Source organism: Nothoprocta perdicaria, unplaced genomic scaffold, assembly GCF_003342845.1.
Source record: "Nothoprocta perdicaria isolate Ctin4 unplaced genomic scaffold, notPer1 scaffold_40, whole genome shotgun sequence".
Taxonomy (NCBI): Eukaryota; Metazoa; Chordata; class Aves; order Tinamiformes; family Tinamidae; genus Nothoprocta; species Nothoprocta perdicaria.
In genome coordinates, this window is record NW_020455644.1 from 3,367,222 (window position 1) to 3,386,335 (window position 19,114).

A 19,114-nucleotide genomic window follows, 5' to 3' on the forward strand; every position below is an offset into this window, starting at 1 on the left:
GCCCCGCCATGGAGGCGCCGGAGCCGCGGGCGGAGCCGCCGCGCGCCCGCTCGCACACGGTCACCACCACGAGCAGCTCCGCCGCGGGCAGCCTGGCGGGCGGCGCCGGCGCGCTCGCCTACGACCGGGAGTTCCTGCGCACGCTGCCCGGCCTCCTCATGCTCGCCGAGATCGTGAGTGGCGGGACGCGGCGGGACGCGGCTCTCACCGCGCCTCGGGGCGGCCGCCTGCGCCCCCCGGCTCCCGCCGGCCTGGGCACCCGGCGCCTTCCCCAGGGAGGGAGAGCGGGTCTGGACCGCTCGGGAGCCTCTGTGCGTTTCTTTGGGAACTTTATGGAGTGTTGCCGTTTCGCCCCGCGGTTGGTTTTAGCGCGCCGGGAGCCGCTCCCGCGGTGCTGGGAGCGGGAGCGGCCCGCGGTGTCCCGGTTTGCGGCTGGATGAGGAGCGGGTGCCGCGTCCCCCGGTGCGCTGCGGGTGGCAGGGTGCCCGTGGGGCGCCAGCGGGGACACCCCCGCCGGGACACCCCACCCGCCTCCCGCAGCGCATCCCGGCGGCGCTGCGATTGTCCCGTGGGAATGCCCCCCTTCCCGGCAATAGCCGCGCAGCGGCTCCAGTTAAAAACCCCGCGCAGGCTGGAGCGGCCGCTCCCCGCGCCGCTGGCAGCGCCGGTGGCTCCGCGCTGCCGGTTGGTACCCGGGGCCGAGCGGAGCGCGACGCGCCCGGCTCCCACGGCGGAGCAAAGAGGGGCGGCTGAGCAGGCCCCGGAGCGCCCGAGCGCCCGTCCTCCGCCACGCAGAGCGCCCCGGAGGCGCCAAGGGCTTAGGGGCGCTCTGTGGGGCGCTCCATGGGATGCTCTATGGGGCGTTCCATGGGATGCTCCATGGGGTGCTCCATGGGGCGCTCTGTGGGGCCTGGGGAGGAGGGCGCGTTGGGGTGCTGCGCGTAGCAAGTCCAGAGACCTTTGCTGGGTTGCTCGGCTGTCGGCATGTCCCACTTGTCAGGTGTAGGGGATGCTGCAGCATCAGTGGTGTGGGAGATAAATGAGTGATCCTTGTTTTTCAAAGGAAAAGCCTCTTTCCTTTTCATTCTTCCCCCCCCCACCATTACTTACTAAAACTAATGACAACTAAATTCTTAACCTTTCTCATTATCTGAACAGTAATCCCAGCTGCAGTGGTAGGGAGAGACCCAAGGCTTTTCCCAATCCCTCTTGGAATGTCATATATTCAACCTGCCCCTGGATCCTGCCCCAGCAGCGCCTACACGGAGCGACGTGGCCTCCAGGCATGGATGGGCTCGTGCGGTGCTGCTGGCTGCAGCTCCAAGCAGAGGGATGGGATGGTGGGCTTTAAGGGGACTTGGTGTTTTAGCAGCTATTCCTGACTCCTGAAATAAACTAATCTCCAATGCAGATGGACCTTTGTGGTCTTGTGTTGCTGAGAGAATGGAGGACAGTCTTAATATAAAGGTAAATGCATAAAGCAGATCACAGAGCAGCAAAACACTGCTAAGTGCTGTCTTTGAGGCATGCTCTTGGCTTTCAGCTCTGCTTTAAAGGAGAACAGCTCTAAACTGTGCTGCAACTTTTAAGGCAAAATAAAAATACATCAATGAATACCTTGAATTGGAATTAATTGAAATAAACTAGTTACTAAAAGCAAATTATTGGCTTTGTGTGTGTGTACATAAAGATGCAGGCATACATATGTACATTATATATGCATATATTGAGGCACTGGATTTTGGTCAACTGGTTTTGTATGTTCATTCCTTTCCAAGAGGAAATGTGCCTTAAGGAAACACGGCCAACTTTATACAGCCTCCATATATCAAAACTGGCACCAAATCAGTCAGTTCCGGCCTGTTCTGGCCCTCCTGTGCAGCTGCAGGTCGCGACTTGCCGGCACCGCTTGGCTGTTTAAGGAGCTACTGACCCCCAGCAGGCAGTGCTGTCCCCCTACCAAAAGCTGCAGATCTATAAATGGGGCAGGCCCAAAGATGTGTCTGTATTGCAGGGTCAGCATCTCAGGGTCTGATAGATATTGGTCTCTATTGGCCTGTCTGATAGAGTTTTTGGTGTATAGACCCGGCTCGAAGTGCAGCGGCTGCGGTAGGAGCAGCACCTCCGCTCTGCTGGACCTGCTCTGGACATACCCTGTGGTTTAACGCTGCCCTAAATTCAGCTTTAACAGCTCCTGCTCAGAGATTCTTTGCAGTGCAGCGAAACCCAGGCCTGCTGTTAACTCCATCTCCTGGCTCCGATTTGTCCAACACGAGTTAGCTTGGAAAAGGTGGGTTTCGTGCGGGGGCAGCTATACCCACCCTGATGCCGTGGGCGGAAGGGCAGCGTAGATCGGGGCGAGCCCGTGCAGCAGCAGCGTGTGGCGTGAGCAGCGCTGGCTCAGCCCCGCTCCTGCTGCTCCTTTCGCTCCCGCACTGTGCCCTGCCAGCCCCAGCGAGCGCTGGCCGGCAGCCGAAAGCGTCCCCGACATTACCTGGTGTGCACGGGTTTCCGTGGCCTCCCACCCCTGCCCCCGTGGCGAGAGGACGGGCAGGCGCCCTGCCGTTCGCTGGGAAGGAAATGCTGAGGAGCCTGCTTGTTTCGGCGAAAGAATTGTGGAAAATGCCCGTGCTTTCCCTGGAAGGGCTTTGGGAATGGCATAAAGCAGCGCTTTGGTGCGCGGCGGCTGGCCCGAGTCCGCCCCGTGTGTGGGGCAGGAGCCCTGGGTTCCCTGGCACTAGCTGCGTGGGGGCTGCTGACCACTGGCCCCATTTATCTCCGTATCTAATTTCTCCAAGTGATTGTTCCATTCCCAAAATCAGAGGAGCAGTACAAACCTCTGTAAGGCCCGTGGAGACGTGTTGGTGCAGAGCACCTAGGAGGTGTGGAGACCTGTTGGTGAATAGTGCATGAGAGAGGAGCAGCAGTGCATAAAACCTTCAATTCAGGTGCCCATTGCCTGACTTAGCTCTGCAGTAAAGCTATATCCTGTAGAAGATGATGGATATTCATTCCCACAGCATAATCCCCCCAAAGGGGAGGATTTTATGTGTCCAAAAGAAGGAAGTGCAGCAATTTCCAGAGAGGTCTGTTGAGTATTTCTCTTCTGTACAGCCTAGAAAGACTGTGTGTTTGCCTTCCTGGGTATTTTATGGGTAGGATAAATGATGGCTGGGGATGCCTCCTTGGAGCTTTAAATCAGCTTCTCCAGGCAAGCATTATAGATCCCTCTGCACAAGTGGAGATTTTCTAGTTGCTATTTTTATAAAAATATTTACTTTCTGGCATGATTAAACTGATTCCCCCATGCTGCTGCTTCACACCAGTGTGTTGCTAGATACAGTATCTCTCTCAGAGTTTTAAGGCTTGTGACGGCCATTTGTCCTTAAGAAAAGCAAATGCCACATCTTGGAAAGGTTTTAAAGGTTTTTGTGCTATAGCTGCAAGTGAAAACTTATTTTCATGATATGAGGTTATTGGAATTATTGGCACCACATAAAATTGTGGTTCACCACTCATTTCTGTGCAAGAAAGGGTGATTTTGGAAGTTCTCTGTATCACCATTTCTTTCCTTTTCAAATGTAAGACTTTTAAGGGCTCAGTTCAGAAAATAAATTGTGTTGGATTCAATTATTCTGATAATGAGCCTCAGATTATTAAACGATTGTTTTTGGTTCAATAGTTTTGGGGTTTTTTTTTAATTTTTTGAGAGGCAAAAAAATCTTTGACAGGCTTTCAGGCTTTAAGTTAGATAACAAAACAATATAAATGTTAATAGCAACAGAAATAATCCCTGGGAGCATCTGCTGTGAAAGAGCTCAAAGGTAAAGACTGCACTTAATTTTTGTACTTAATTACATGATTTAGTTGTGTTTTCTCTGGCTGCTGGTGAGAGTTTTGTGTGTGTGACGTGGCTTGATGGATCCTATGCTCCTGCTGCACCGAGTTCTTGGAATCGCCATTAGGAGTGCAGCGGAAGCTTCATAAAGCCCCTTTGCTCACCTGAGTGGCGGCCCTTTTTCTGCTCTCGGCAGCAGGAGAGCGTCTGGTTTGTTTGTGTTTGTAAGTCAGGCTTGATTGCAGTGGCGCGCGCAGCCCGCGGGACACGCACACAAGCCGCGTGCAAGGGCCCTGCTTGGAGCTGCGCCCCAAATCCCTCACCCTCTTCGGGTCGATCCTGTCCCCCCGAGCTCTGCCCCTCTGCACGGCAGCCTGAGGACACCCACAACGAAGGGGAGGCCCTTTCCTTTGCTCTTGAGCAGACCAGGCTCTCCAAAGCCGGGCTCGGGGCTCCAGCCGTTCCCCGCGCCGCCCTTGCTGGAGCGGATCCCACACCTATCGGTAGCGCTTCCACCTTCCTCTGGGAGCGGATCCTTGTTTGAAGTCCCATTTCCTTAAGGGCCTGTGGTTTCCTGGCGGAGAGCGGGGTGTTTTCCCGGGAAGGGCGGGTTGCTTAGGTGGCTCGCAAGGAGGCAGAGGCTGTGCCGAGTGCTGGGTGCCCTGTGCCCTATGCGCACAGGGGAAATATGCTCGGGTGGACCTGATAAGACAGCAAAAATGCCTCTCAAATTGAACGCAGATATGTTACAAAAGGTCAAAAATGCAAAATATTCTCAGTACCTCATAGTTAAGGTAGAAACACAAAAAATGTAGACTTGTATCCCTGAAAACAACCCGTTCTTTCCCCAACTTTGCCAGCTGGTCCAATAAAAAATGTTGTGGAAACTACAGGGTTTTTTCTTTTAATAGAAATCCAACGTGTCTGGACCTTGTAGCCTGGGAGCTGAGGAGCAGGTAGTCGAACATGGATGCAATGGAAGATGGAAATCGGAGTAACTCTCTGAGGGCCTCGGAGCCCCTCTGGGCTGGGAGCGCGGCCGGCGTGGGGACGCGCTGCCGGTGCCTGCGGAGCCTCCCTCCCGCCCGCAGCAGCACCAGGAATTCCCGTCCGAGCAGTGTTTTCTTTGCATTTCGCTTTTCCTTTGAATAAAGCATGTGTTGTAACGGCACGACGCTTCGGCGCTCGCTCCAGCCTCTGTTTCAGGGAAGCAGAAGGAACTGCGCCCATGGAGAGGGCTCCAAGGCCTCTGTTGTGGGGCCAAATAAATCTGAGAGGTGCTCCAACCACGTATGGGGCAGTGCCCCCCCGACCGTAGCTGCTGGTCTCTGGGCCTGGCGTGAGATGCCCTCGGATGGGATTTTGTGGAGCGGAGGTGAACGGACCGCGTGGACTAAACGCGATAAAAACCAGCAAGGTGTTGTCACGGGCTTGGGTTGTACCGTAAGGAGCTGCAAAAGGCATGCTTGAAAAGGCCTTAGGAGGAGGAGGAGGAGGAGCCCATTCTGGGAAAGCAGTGTCTGCTCGCACTGGTAATTGCTGACCGTGTGCAGCTGGTGGCTTTAGCTCAAGGTGACACTGCTTAGCCCGGACTCCGTTTCTTTAGCTGGAAAATAGAAGGGCAGCCAGCAGCGGCAGCCCCTTCTGATATTTGTATGTGTGTGTGGATGGTGCGTGGGTAGCTGGTTACATGTGAAGGGGACACTTGAATGCGTTTCCCCTCCTGTCCTCACTCCTCAAGGATGCTGCTCCTGGGCCTGCCGCGGCCACAGCCAGATGGTGCAGTTGGGACAGAGGTAGGAGGAAGCAGGAGAGGCAGCGGGTGTTGCAGGCAGGGTTCAGGTGTCGGGAGGCCATAACCACCGAGCAAAGAGCCTCCCCGGGAGCAAGCCTCTGACCTGTGTGCTTAAAATGCCTGTTGCGCTGATAAAATCAGCCTCCCTGCGAGCGGAGGCAGAGCCTGGCAAGGAGCAGGCGAGGGGAGGTGAGGCCGAGGCCGGATGCCTGTTCCTGCGTTAGGGACGTGGGAAGTGCAGGGAAACGCACAGTTGTCTCCTCAGGCTCAGAGCAGAGCCCGGAGGTGTCCCCCAGGGTGGTGATTTTATTAAATGCTTGGGGACATGGGGGCAAGAAGGGGACCTCCCCGCCTCTAAATGGCAGCACCGGCTTTCATGTGGTGTCAGCTTAATTTTTAAGCCAGAATGTGTCTCGCTGCCGGTGATTTCTTACACCGTGTCAAAGAGTTTATGGGCGCAGAGGCACATGCAGAACCATTAAAAGCAGCTCATTAAAAGCACCTCGCTAGCCGGCAGCGCCAGGGCTCGGAGCAGGAGAAGCGCCAGGGCCGGGGCTTGCCCTGGCAGCCCGGCTTGGTGTTCCCGGCGCATGGACACTGCGGTCCTGCCAAAAGCAGCCTGGGCCCGGCAGGGCTGGTGGCTCCTCAGGGAGAAAGGGCTGACGACTCCGAACTGCTTGCCTGGTTAGGAAGACTGGTTTGTGGTTTCTCTGTTCCTGTTCCTGTGTCATTCTAGACAGGACAGCTGCGCCCATCAGTGCGTTGGCTTTTCTCCTTTTTGCACGGGAGCCTCAACTTTGGGTCTGAGGGACAACCGAAACGTTGGCTGCAGGCTAAGCCAGTAGGAATGAGGCAAAATGTGGTGCTGTGTTAAGAACTATGATGAAAAAACAGTTTTTCATCAAAATTTGGCAACCAGAATTAGTAGGTATCTTTGACCTTCAACTTTAGCTCCTGTTTTGTTAGTTACTTTATTTTTCCCTTCATTCCTTCGAGTCATCTCGCCCAGCAGCCCTGGGGGACTTGCTCGAGCTCTGCTGTGTGGGAGCTTCGCCCAGACCCTCTTTCATCTTGCAAGTCGCTGCAAGGAAGCCACGGGGGAGCTGCGACTCTTTCCATGAGGGTCTGGCCAAACAGGGGCTCCCAAGGGCAGCTGTGAGACGAGCAGAGAGCTGTGCTCAGAACCACACAGCTGACCTTAATGGTTTCAGAGAGCTGTAGCTGGATAAAATTATGGTAAAATACTGCAGTGTTGGAAAATAGTATTACAGATACTTATGAAGTGATACGGGAGGTGGTATTAGTGAAAACTGACATGTTGGGTTCTTGCATTGCTAAAAGTGACTGTCTCTAAAGAAATGCTTTTGTCTGAGTTATTCATAAATGCCACAGGTGCATTGGAGACTGGGCATCCTTGCCTTTGGTCAGATCTCCCACTGTCTTCTGATGATCTCAAAGAAAGATTTTAGGGGAGAAAAAAGTTATTAAACATAAGAAATGAGGATGAAGGGAAAAGAAGGATCTCTTGGGATCTCTGATTTATGGTTTGTAGCCTCCCTGTGTGCATAAGCATTATTCACTGAGCTGTGTGATAGAGTTACGACGACTATTTACTGTTGTGGAGTGCCATTGACCTCCAGGATGAAAATATTTCTCCTTCCCTGTGCTGTTACTAAGGTCTAGTACAGTACAAATAGATACATTATTAATGTTCTTTTTCTTTTCTTCTCCCAGAGCATAAGGGTTTGGCTACTGTTAAGCTCTGAATGCCAAATAAAATTTCTATAAGACAGAAAAAAATAATCATCGCTGAGCAATTAGTTTTGAAAAAAAAACAAGTATAGAAATAAATAAAAAAGCTGCAATACTCAGTTTCCGATTTTGCAGCTTCAGGTTAACTCTTGAGTTAATGGGACCTGACTTTAAAAGGGAGTGTGCAAGAAGGAACAAAGGACCTTCCTGAAGAGAGATGGGGTCTCTTGTGGTGTGTCCATCTGTTTGAGTTATTATCCATTCGTGGATAATCCAGTTCATACAGCACGGGGCTGTGCCCTGAACATGAGCCCTCGAAGCACCTGCAGCGTAATGTTCTCCCTCGGAGCACAAAACTCATTTTCCATAAAGATAGGGAAAATCTGGGCTGCTTAGACCCGATTTAAGCACATGCCCGGAGCCTCTAGAGCTCTAATTAAACTGCGAGCCTTGCGAAGGATGCAGTGGTGACAAACAACTTGTAATGTTACTGCTCCTGTCTTCTTTGCTCAGTGTGTTTAAAGAGGTTTCCCCATCTGTCTTCTCAGCACAAAAAGAGATCTCAGCCACAAGAAAAAGGTCTCCAAACACAGCCACACTGGGGATTTCTTCCTAGACTTTGTCAGTCCTAAGACACGAGCAGACACTGGCACAAAGACCCCGGCCCTCTCTTTGTGTGTTGAGGGGTGCTGTCTGGCCAGTGTTTGCCCGGAGCAAGCAGGGCAAGATAATGTGCTGAAGGTGAGATGAGGGCCCTTAGAGAGTGTTTTACCCAGTCAGGTTAAAATTAAACAGAGTGCACAGCAGTAAATGAGATGGAATTCTCTAAGCTTGGCTACGCTCTATTTTTCACTTTCTTGTTAGGCTAAATAATGGAACATTAGCCTCCGAAAACCCACTACGGCCTAAGTCTTTTTCACTTTAAAACTCGGTGTTTCCTACTGATTTTTATGAGAGTGCCTCTTTCAATTATGATCTCATTTTAAATAAAAGCTGTGGAGAAATGTATATTAAAAGAAGAGAAAATTGCTCTTTATGTTCATGCAATGTTATACAGAGAGTCTGTGCAGAGCCGAGGACACCAATCGGAGGTGCCGACAGATTCCAGACGGATGGATGGCAATGAACTCAGACTACACAAACAGTCTTGGTAGGAAGATAAGGAAGATGATGATAATGATGATGATAAGGAAGATAAGGTTGTAATGAATTGGCTTTTGGTGCTGTTAAAGCCTGCTGAGAATTTCCCATGAGCTTGGGTCATCCCCAGCTTTCCACAATGGAATCTCCAGAAACATATAGGCGCACATGGAAGTGCTGTTGTCAAGAGCCTTGTGTGCACTAGGGGCACTCGTGTTGTGTGTCACTTCTTAACCAACAGCTTCTTTGCGCCAGTGGTTTCCTGCTCTGTGGGAATGCTTGTTAGCCCTTGGGGAAAGATCCCTTGTTTCCTCCATTGGGATGGGCAGAAAAGGTGTGCCTGGATCACCCGCTTTGTTTCTCATTGCCAACCGCATAGCGGAGCCTCGTGACAGAGACCTCCTCGCTCCAGGCCTTCCTTCTCCCGTACCTCTGTGAGTCACATTGAAGGGAGGCTAGAGGGGGCCCAGCTAATTCACTGCCTTGTCTGTGTTGGACCTGCTGTACTAAAGCTGATTGAAGCAGGAATGAAAGGTGCCGTTGCAGTACTTTTGTCACCCGGATCCCCAAAACGCTCCTGCAGAGCCCTGTCTTGTTCATCCCTTTCAGTCTTTGGCTGGAACAGAGCAGCTGATGGAGGCAGAAGGGGGAAGATGTGCACAGCGGTTCCCCACGCGTGCCCTGTTACCACCCCAATGTCCAATTTACACTGAAGGAAGCCTTCAAGCCCCTACAGCCACAAACCCAGCAGTACAAGCCAGGCTCTGATTTCAGGATGAAACATCAGTCTTTTTGTTACAGCTCCCTCACCGTGTCCCCCACGCTGTCACTAAGCCCTGGGTGTCAAACCAGCTCAGCCCCGCGAGCGCCCGCCTCAGCGCGCTCCGGAGCAGCAGATGCTCGTGTCCTGTGGCCCTCTGCCCTGGTGTGAGCACATAGAATCATAGAATGCTTAAGGTTGGAAGGGACCTCAGAGGTCATCTAGTCCAACCTCCCTGCTCACGCAGGGTCACCTAGAGCACGGGGCACAGGGCTGCATCCAAGCGGGTTTTAAAGATCTCCACAGAAGGAGACTCCACAACCTCTCTGGGCAGCCTGTTCCAGGGCTCTGTCACCCTCACTGTCAAAAAGGGTTTTCTCAAGTTCCTGTGGAACTTTTGGTGCCTCAGCTTGTGGCCATTTCCTCTAGTCCTATCGCTGGCCACCACTGAAAAGAGGCCGCCCCCTCCTCCTCACTGCCTCCCTTGAGGTATTTATACACGCTGATCAGGTCCCCCCTCAGCCTCCTCTTCTCCAGGCTGAACAGGCCCAGCTCCCTCAGCCTCCCTCACATATGGGCCGTCCTCCGCCGCCCCTCGCCAAGCACCGGAGCTGCCGGCCGGCGATGCCCTGACATCCACGTTCCTGCCTGCTCCTCCGCACTGAGGCCTCCAACACCGTGGGCAGGCGGCAGGGTTGTGTGACAGCTCTGTGTTTGTGCAGCGTTGGCCACAGACGGGGGAGCTTTTAAGCTGTGGGGTTAGAAAAATGTGAGTGATAAAGGAATCCTTTTTGATAAAGGAGTAGTCGGTAGCTTGAAAAAACTTTACTTTTTTTAACTTGCAAAAGTAGAATACCACTTTTGCAGCCTCTGTTTTAAATACTGTCAAGATTTTGTGTCCCTCTTTGGTCTGAAACAACTAATATAGTGCTTAGAGGTGGGGGGCAAAACACCCCAGCGTGGAGCTGGGTGCGGAGGAGGATGTGTGGGGAATAAAGCTGCCCTGGGGTGGGTAGCTGCTTGAGAAGGGCCTCTTCCTCAGGAGCGGCTCCTCTGCTAATCCTTGTAGTTTGCAGCACTTCCAAAATCCGCGGCCTGCTGTGAGACGGCGGGAGGGCTGATTTGCCTTTGTGTTCCCCCACTGTTTGCCTGAGCTGTGTTGGAAAGTCAGATTTTGAGACAGAAGGGGGAATGCATGAAAGCCCCGGGGCTCCTATCAGCCTGTGCCCGCAGAGGCCAGCAGAGCTCCAAGAGGCGGGAAGTCCCTCCGGCTGCCGGGATTAACCTGGACCATCCCGAGCCCCCCGGTTTTGCCTCGATTGCAGGTTGCTTCTCCTGGCGCTGGAAACAGCCAGTGCTGGTGTTGTGTGTTGAGCCAGGGCGCGCTGAAGGCGGTGCAGAACCCCTGGCACGCACACACGCAGGTAGGGATAATTTACGGCTTTGGTTGGTCTGAATTTCAAGCGCCAGGTGTCCCGCTGAGCTCCTGGCTTTGTTCTCCGGTGCTGTGTGCACCGCTCCCGTATTTCCCACAGGGAGCAGCCCGGCTGTGGGAAGGGCTCCAGGCTCGTGGATTTCTTTCTTTAGAGCTTTAAAAATAGGTGTAAAAAAGTTGCAGGGCACTGTGAGAAGGACAAGTCCAAAAGCCTGATGGAGCCATGGTGTTTGTTCCCATGTCCGTCCCATTAATTTTATTCCTTTGGTATTAACAATTTTCACTTGTCTAGAATTCTTTGTCTTAAAGTTGCCTTGGCACCCAAAATTGCTTTCCAACTGCATGACTGCAAAGGGATTTTAGACTAGAGCCAGGTTGTCAACAAGGATATTAATTGGCATACGGCAGTTTGTGTAGAGTCAAGGTGAACCCCTCTATCATGTGCCATGCCTAAATCAGGGCAGGATCTTTTCCCAAGGCGCCTCTTGTAAGCCAGCATCGTTGGACCTTTGCTCAGGGGGCCAAAATGACCCTTTCCAAGTATGAAATCTGTGAATGCGAATGCCTCCGGAAAAGTGCATGCAAGTGTGAAATATTTATAGGCAGGCTGTTCCTCTTCGTTGTGGTGCAGAATGTGTTCATAGAGGAAAACAAATTTACCAGAGAAGGAAGAAGACTTCTTTCAATGAGATACACTTACCATGTATAAACTGGTATTATATTATATTACATCTTCAGCGTTTACCTAAAAATCTGTGTGAAGGTTCCTGAATTGGGACCTCTGTGTATTGGACTAGACCTAGAAATGGTCAACGGGTCCTTAAGTAGAGGTCAATAAGCACCTACAGGGGCAAACAGCAACAGGTCTGGATGCAGACCTATTTTTACATGTTTTCTGCTTTCTATTTTCAGGCAATGGGAATGGTTTCAGCTTTTCATGATTAGCGGACTTGCTCATACAGGGAGCAAACATTCTGTGTCATGAAACACGGACCTCTGTGTTGGCCCCTGGGAACGATACGATATTTTCATTCCAAAAATGTTGAGTGAACAATTAACTTTTTTGGAAGTAGATATTGCAGATATTGCCTTCGCTTTCCCATTGTATCGTGTGCAGCATTATGACTTTTTATCAGAACTATCGGGACAAAATAGAAGCTATTCCAGAGAGGTAATTATTTTTCCATTGCAATGTAACAGCCAAGGTTCATGGAACAATAACGCGTGTCCGCTAAACGCAGGCACCTCTATCTGCGTGGCCCAACAGGAAGCTGGGGATGTAAAAATAGCAACAAAGAGCCAGTGACGTGATTAATAAAGCAGCTGTATACAGCATTGTTCCCTTGAAGAGCACAGATACCATTTAAACAAAGTGTGCTACATAAATAATCCCAGGCCATAATTCATAAGTAACCATTGTTAGGATTTCTGTTATAAAAATAATTCTCCTTAGTAATATACAAATGATGGCAAGGCTGTTTTCTTCATGGGCGTGTGTGCACGTGTGTGTTTCCAGATGTACATATGCACCACATCTTAAAAATTATCTGTAGAGATAGATCATTGCCACTAATTAAGAAGCCGGAATTAGGAGCTGTGTCCCTTGAAATCTATTGGGGGAAGAAGGGAGGAAGGAAGATGGAGAACTGTAAAAGCTCATTCCACAGAGAAGTCTGCAGATGGGCAGAAGCAGCAAGATGCAGCTGAAGGAACACGTGGGTCGTGCAAACCTCGCTGGCCCCGTGCGCGTTCACGAAGGCAGAAGAACCAGCCCTTCCTCCTGTGGTGGTGGTTCCTTAAGAAACAGCAACAGCAGCAAAGATAACAAGAACAACAAAGAGCCACGTAGGAAAAACCACATTCCGCTAGGTGCACGCGACCCGGTAGCTTTCCAGGAGCGAAACTCACTGTGGAGCTTTTCCAGTTTAATTACTAACAACATAAAAAAAAAAAGAAAAAAGAAAAAAGAAAGAAAAAGTTTATTGCCAGCTAACGGAATAATCCTTTTTTTTTTTTTTCCTCATTTTTTTTCGTCAGAGGAAACATTTCCTCACAACACACTTCAAAAGTGCTAGAGAAGCGTGTGTGTGTGCACGGTAGAGGGGAACTCGCAGTCACCATGGGCTTTATCTCCAGGATCAGGTCTCTAGGGCTCGGCGCGGGAGCCCTGGGCTCTCCTCGGGAAAGCTCCCTTACCTTTGGGAACTGTTGCTAAGAAGCAGGGAATGAGCACGAGCAAAAGGCAGTATGTTGTGCTGGTCATCTCATCCCCGGGTTGTTCCCCTCCAAACTACCCAAAAATAAATGGAGGCACTTGTGAAACCCTCCCTGTCTCAAAAAGAGATAGGGAATTCAGCATCCCGAGCAATTCTTATGAAATTCAGCATCTCTTGCCGTTCTGATTGAATGTGAAGACAGCAAATTTCTCCTCTTGTCCAAATCTCAGTTTCCAATCTCAAGCTGAAAATCAGCCTGCCAGAGTGGATCTCCTTTTCTCCTTTCTCTCCTTTATTTTTCCTTTAGTTTTGGGTTGTGCTAAAGAGGCAGCGCAAGCACTTTAACTTCTGCCCCCAAGTAAATAGTTGATGCTTCCTAACAAGAGGAGCTCTCAAACCTGACAGACTTCTGCAATACGGAGGTATCTTACAGTGGGAATCAGTGAGATCTTGTGGCATTGTTTGGATTTGAGGTTAATTCTCAGGAAAATCAACTAAATTAATTACCGCTATGTCTCATATGCAGGTTATATGGGATGTAACTTTACTTTCATGCTTTTGTAGTGCTTGAGTGGGGACAGGATTAATTAAGGTCCATAATTATATTATTCCTTGGAGAAATCAGCTACCACTTTTACCCAGAGCTGCAAAATGCATTAGTGCTTGAATGTTAAATGCAAAAACATTTAACCCGGTTGTTTCATCTGTCTCGCTGATTTATAACCAGGATTTTAGAAAGAAAGAATGATTAGAATATGGAATTTATTTATTTATTTATTTATTTATTTATTTGTTTGCTGGTTTCAGAAATTGAAGATGTTTGCACTGAATCTTTAAGCATTCAGTTTTGAAAAAAAAAAAGCATATTTAGGGGCTACACAAGAACAACCTTTAGGAAAACAAAAATTTTATTTTTATATATACATATGTATGTGTGTATATATATATATATAGTGTATTGTGTGTTTGTGCATGACTGTTTTGCTTTGAAGTCCAAACCTGAAAGCAGCATGAGGTGACCGTGGCCTTCCCAGGTGCTGGGTGCTGGGCGCTCCCGTTCCTCAGCGCTCCCGTTCCGGCGCCGCTGGAGGAGCGGGGATTGCAGGGAGCAGCTGCGGAGCGCGGGGTTCGCCCGCGGTTCCCCGGGCAGCGCCGCTTGGAGCCGCCCCGCGGGGCCGGAGGGCGAAGGGTCTCCGGTGGAAGCGGTCGGAGGCCGGAGCGGGCGCTTCCCGCGGGGCGCCGGGGACATGTGAGGGAGCCGCGCTCTGCCGTTCCCTCATGTCTCCGGAGGTTCGACAGCCCCTGTGTGATGAGCCCCGGTTCAGATCCTCCTCGCTGGGCTGCAAAGGACTCGTCCTAATGCGCCCACAGCGAGAGGGGCTTTTCACAGACTCAGACTGGCCGAGGTTGGAAGGGACCTCTAGAGATCACCTAGTCCAGCCTCCTGCTCCAGCAGGGACACCCGGAGCACGGGGCACAGGGCAGCATCCAGGTGGATTTGGAAGATCTCCAGAGAAGGAGCCTCCACAGCCTGCCTGGGCACTTTTGCCAAGGAGCTGACCTGGCTTCCATGAGTCCGCGTAATGTGCTAAACCTATTATGGTTTTGGCTCCCATGACATCCTGTAGCAGTGAGTTCTATGTTCTCATTACGTGTTGTGTTCTCTCCTTGCTGCTCCTTTTGTTCAATCCCGCTCACTTCCGTGTGTTTTGAGCCTTCTGCCCAAGAGATGCTCCAAGTGATGGAAAGATGCTTCGTGTATTGGGAGGCCTAGTCTCTTTTCCCTTCTTTTTGCTGCCCGTCATTCTTTAGACTTCTGGGCTTACTCGTCTCCAATAGAAGATTGCAGTCATCTTGCTCCCAAATCTGAGTTTCACAGAATCACAGGAGCAACTTCTAGTGCCGTACTTGGTTCTACTGAATCCGTTCAGCAGTGGGATAGAGAGGTGAGCAGGGAGCTCCCAGCTCCAGGAGCTTTGAGAAGCTGCGTGCTGTGCTCTGTTGAAGATGGCTCCTGTTCCTCCACTCCTTTCCTAACAGTTTCTCCTGTTCTGCCCTGACTTTTTTTGATCACATGGAACAAAACTTGCAACCAAGGAGCAATTTTATTTCTTGTTTGCTTTCTGAATATTCTCTGTCTCCAATCTCTATTTTTCTCAGACAAAAATCCCTTGGGAAAGTGCAAGAAGTGGTAACGTTAGCACCATGCAGGTATTTCTCAGCTTTCGTGCAATTTTCTAGCAAACATCTTTTGCTTTTCCAATTTAATCTTGCTCTGTTTTTTCTGTGTTACTGGCTTTATCTCCAGGCTCCCACATGCCACATGTGCTTCCCAGAAGAGGCAGCAGATTCAGCGTTGGAAGACGCTGCTGGGATGGATCCTACAGTCTCCTCACCATCTCCCAGCTCTCTGTCCATCCTACCTGTCAATCCCGTGAGCCAGAGCAGGGTATCACTGAAGACTTCTCCTTGCAGGAGTCAACAGGAGCACCGTCATGGTTTGATGAACTAAATGAGCTAAAATCAGAAAAAAAGCATATCTCATGGTAGTGCAGTATACCTCTAAAGCATATTTTGACACTTGCTGCTTCCAGTAAGGTTCTATTTCTCATGAAAGCAACCCTAAAAAAAATAACCCTCCTCTCCAAGGAGGAGAAGCTCTCCATTTAAGTAATGTTTGACATTTATTTCTAGCCCTTCTGTTTCACTTGCTGGTGCTGCCACAGAGCCTAGAGTGTGTCAGAAAGTTTAAAGGCTCGTGGGAAGATTCAATATTTAAATTGGCTACTTAAAAATTACACACAGACAACTTGTGGAATTTCTATGGAAGTAAATGAGAGGGAATTTTGCACATTTTTGTTACTAATAAAAGTGGTTCTGGAGACGAGAGAGGCATGAGATCTGTGGCTGCCATGCAGTTTGTCAGTAACTGAGGTTTGTAATGAATAAAAGATAAGGGGCTGCTCTGGTGCATCTGCTGTCACCGCTAGCGGGTCTCTGTGGGCAGCGCCGGGTTTGAACTTGCTTAGGAAGGCAAAGCCCTGAAAAATACTAGCAAAAACACCAGTGTTTTCCGTCTGGTGTGTGACCTGCCACAGCACACACAATTTAAAGGAATTTTTTGTTTGGTTTTGCTTTGCCTGTATGTGGAATTAAAGCTCTGTCTTGTGGGGCTGTCTTGCAAGAGGAGAGTCTGGCTGACTCCCCGGAGGAGCTCTTGCGGGGAAGAAATATCTCCATGAGCTGCTGAATGCGTATGGAGGAAAAATAACGTGCAATATTGCAGGTAATGAGGAGAGGGATGGTAGTGGCTGACTGCTGTCAAGTGGTTGTTGTGTTTTATATTAAAAAAAAATCTTTGAGACTAGGATTAGGGAAGAGTAGGCTGAGATGCTGCGCGGCTCAGATCATTAAAGTGTGGGCTAACAGGGTCCTGGGGACTTCCAAGATGCTTCAGCAGGGATCTTGCCTCTCCAGAAAGTATAGCTGATAGGGATCCGCAACCAGTTCTGAATGTGGTTGTCTGTACATCTTTCCCTAGGTGTAATAGAAATCTGATTTAAATTGGAATCCTCCCAGTTCTAAAAGTAGTTTTAAAATATGCTACCCACCTTTTAGCTAACTGCAACACACGCAAAAAAAGCATTTTGAGAATTAAACAAAGATAACTGCTGGACTGTGGTTTAGTCTAGGCTGATACTATATTGATTTATCCAGTATCTCTAGGCTTTCACCTTCACATTTCTTTCTTAGCCTTTTTTTCCCCCCTCTATAGATATTCAAAAATATATTTTTTTCTAACTAGTATTTTTTTAATAAAGCAAATAATCCATCCTTATTTCAAGTGGTCTGTAGATTAACTTCATTTGATGTTGTTGTTACATGTGTAGTGCCCGCTATGACAATGAAACCATTACAGTTGTTTGCAGAGACACTCTGATTTATTATAACATTTGTAAAAAGGTTTTCATATAGGTGCCTGAGCCAACTGCTTGGATATGCATCTGTTCTTCTGTGCAAGTCCTTTGTGTTTTTGGGATCGTATGCGAGCTGCCCCTGGGTACTGCAGCTGCTCTGAGAACTGGCTCCATACGTTTCCCTTTTTCCTCTCTCCAGCTTTCTCTCCCTACCAGATAATTCTTGTAGGGGGGAAATAAACCCCCCTTCCCTTCACTGACCATCAAACCCATGTGCAGGCGGGTTCCTTGTGAGCACTTTCCTACAGAAAGCAATGACTGTGCTCCCTCTCGTGGCAGAACATGAACTTGTTTTATACACACACACACACACACATATATATATATATATTTATTTATATATATATATTTATATATATTAATATACATTATTTATATATATATGTGTGTGTGTATTCAGTGCATATATATCACTGAATAAAACTAATAGTGTATGAGAGCCCAAACATTCTAATTAAAGAGATTACTTAAATGCAAAGCAAACATTAGATCTCTGCTGAAAGAGGTTGTTCTGTGCTGATCAACATGAGTCAAACACATCTGCTGCTTAGCGCTGGCTCAGGCTGCCCTGGGCTCAGCTTACAGGGACAGCAGCAAGGGAATGCCCTCTTCCTCTCCTTTGTTCTTTTGTACTCCCTTTTTCCTCCTCTCTTCTTTCTTGCATATTTTGATTCATGATAAAGGGTCCTGTCCTTTGGTGCGTGATTCATAACATGAAATATTTGGGAGAATAATCATTAATCTTGGCAAATCCGTATGAATGCCTATGGGACAGTAGTCAGCATCACATAAGGGGATCCTGAACATGGGATGCTCAGGGATCCTGGCTTGCCCTCTTAGTGTCAGAGAAAAGCCTCTCCAACCTTGCCTTCCCAGGCTCTTGGAAGTGAGCTGGGAAGGCAGGGAGCAGGCAGGAGCTCCCTGTCCATGGTGGATTTCCTGAATTTTTTTTGCATGCAGGGAATAGCCCAGGGAACAAGGGGAGGTTGGGGTATTCACAGGCTGCTTGTGCTGCTGTGATTTAGCAGTGAAACCATGATGTGCAATAATCTAGAATGGTCTCTCCTTCTGCCAGCAGTAAATCTGCAGCCTCAGGAAAGAGGCACGGGATGTCTTGCTTCCCATGTGCTGGATTCCACCCACGCTCAGGTGCCTGGATACAGGACATGGATCTTCCCACAGACGCTCAGCTCCTGAAGTCTCCTCCTGCCATCAGGTCCATCTGTGCCAGCAGCAGGAGAGTGTAAATCCTGCACTACTTATATACATATGGGGAAGTGGAACGGGCCTAGGAAGCATCTCCAGCACCAAGGCTATGGAAAGCTTCAGGCAGACATGCCAAGGAGTTTTTGTTTCATGAAACGAGATGAGCAGTGGGATTTTGCCAATTGTGCCACAGTGAGACTTTTTGGGCAGGATGCATGCACATTTTTAACTGTACACCCCGGCTAAGCAGTCACAGTGACTGCTGCAGATTTTGAAACATTGTCGGAGAGGAGCTGCCGAATCCATCATAGGGTTTTTGATATAGTTTGCAGGTACAAATTCAGTCCTACAAGTTTTAAATTGCTTTAAAAAGCAAAATTGAATAGATGGGTCCAGGCTCGTGCCTGCTTTCCAGCCTGCTGACCAGCAGCACGAGACAAGCTGTGTCTTTCATCTACTATGCAACAAAGCCTGTGTTTATTTTTTAATCTCCGAGCAGTTCAATACTTTGGAAGTTCTCAATGCTGCAGAAAAAAAGACATGGCACTTCTTTAAGTGTTTGAATATGCAATTAAGCATGTCGTTTGAAACTTGCACACTCAATAGTATTGGACTTTGCTGCAGAGTTATTTCCCCTTTATGGTACCTGCCAAGTGCTGAAGTGTGCATTAGTGCCCTGGGCAGCTTCGTGCAGCCGAGCAACGCAGGCACCTGATGCAGCCGCAGCCAAGTGCTCATGGTAGAGATGTCCGAGGTGAAATCACAGACTGCAATAAATACGCGAAAACTGCTTGTCTTTAGTGATGAGTGAAACCCCGGCTCCCATCTGGCTCGGAAAAAGGGGGCCTAATTGCTAAAGCCATTGCAGGCTTATGATCCCACATCCCCTCTTCAGCCACCAGCTGTTTTGAGTGATGCCCTTGGCTTTTGGGGCTCCTTGATTTGCCTCCCTCTGCATTTCTGCTCTAGCAGATACGTGAGCCATGTGCAGCTCG

The 19,114-nt window shown here is 49.4% G+C and overlaps 1 protein-coding gene across 1 annotated transcript in view; it reads left to right on the forward strand.

Annotated features, from left to right (window-relative positions):
- The first annotated feature begins 8 nt into the window (after nucleotides 1–8).
- Nucleotides 9–19,114, forward strand: part of CMTM8 (CKLF like MARVEL transmembrane domain containing 8) — a 30,544-nt gene continuing 11,438 nt past the window's right edge. Inside the window, exon 1 of the mRNA XM_026045569.1 lies at nucleotides 9–173. Within this exon, the coding sequence (XP_025901354.1) occupies nucleotides 9–173 (165 nt within the window). The remainder of the gene's footprint in view (nucleotides 174–19,114) is intronic.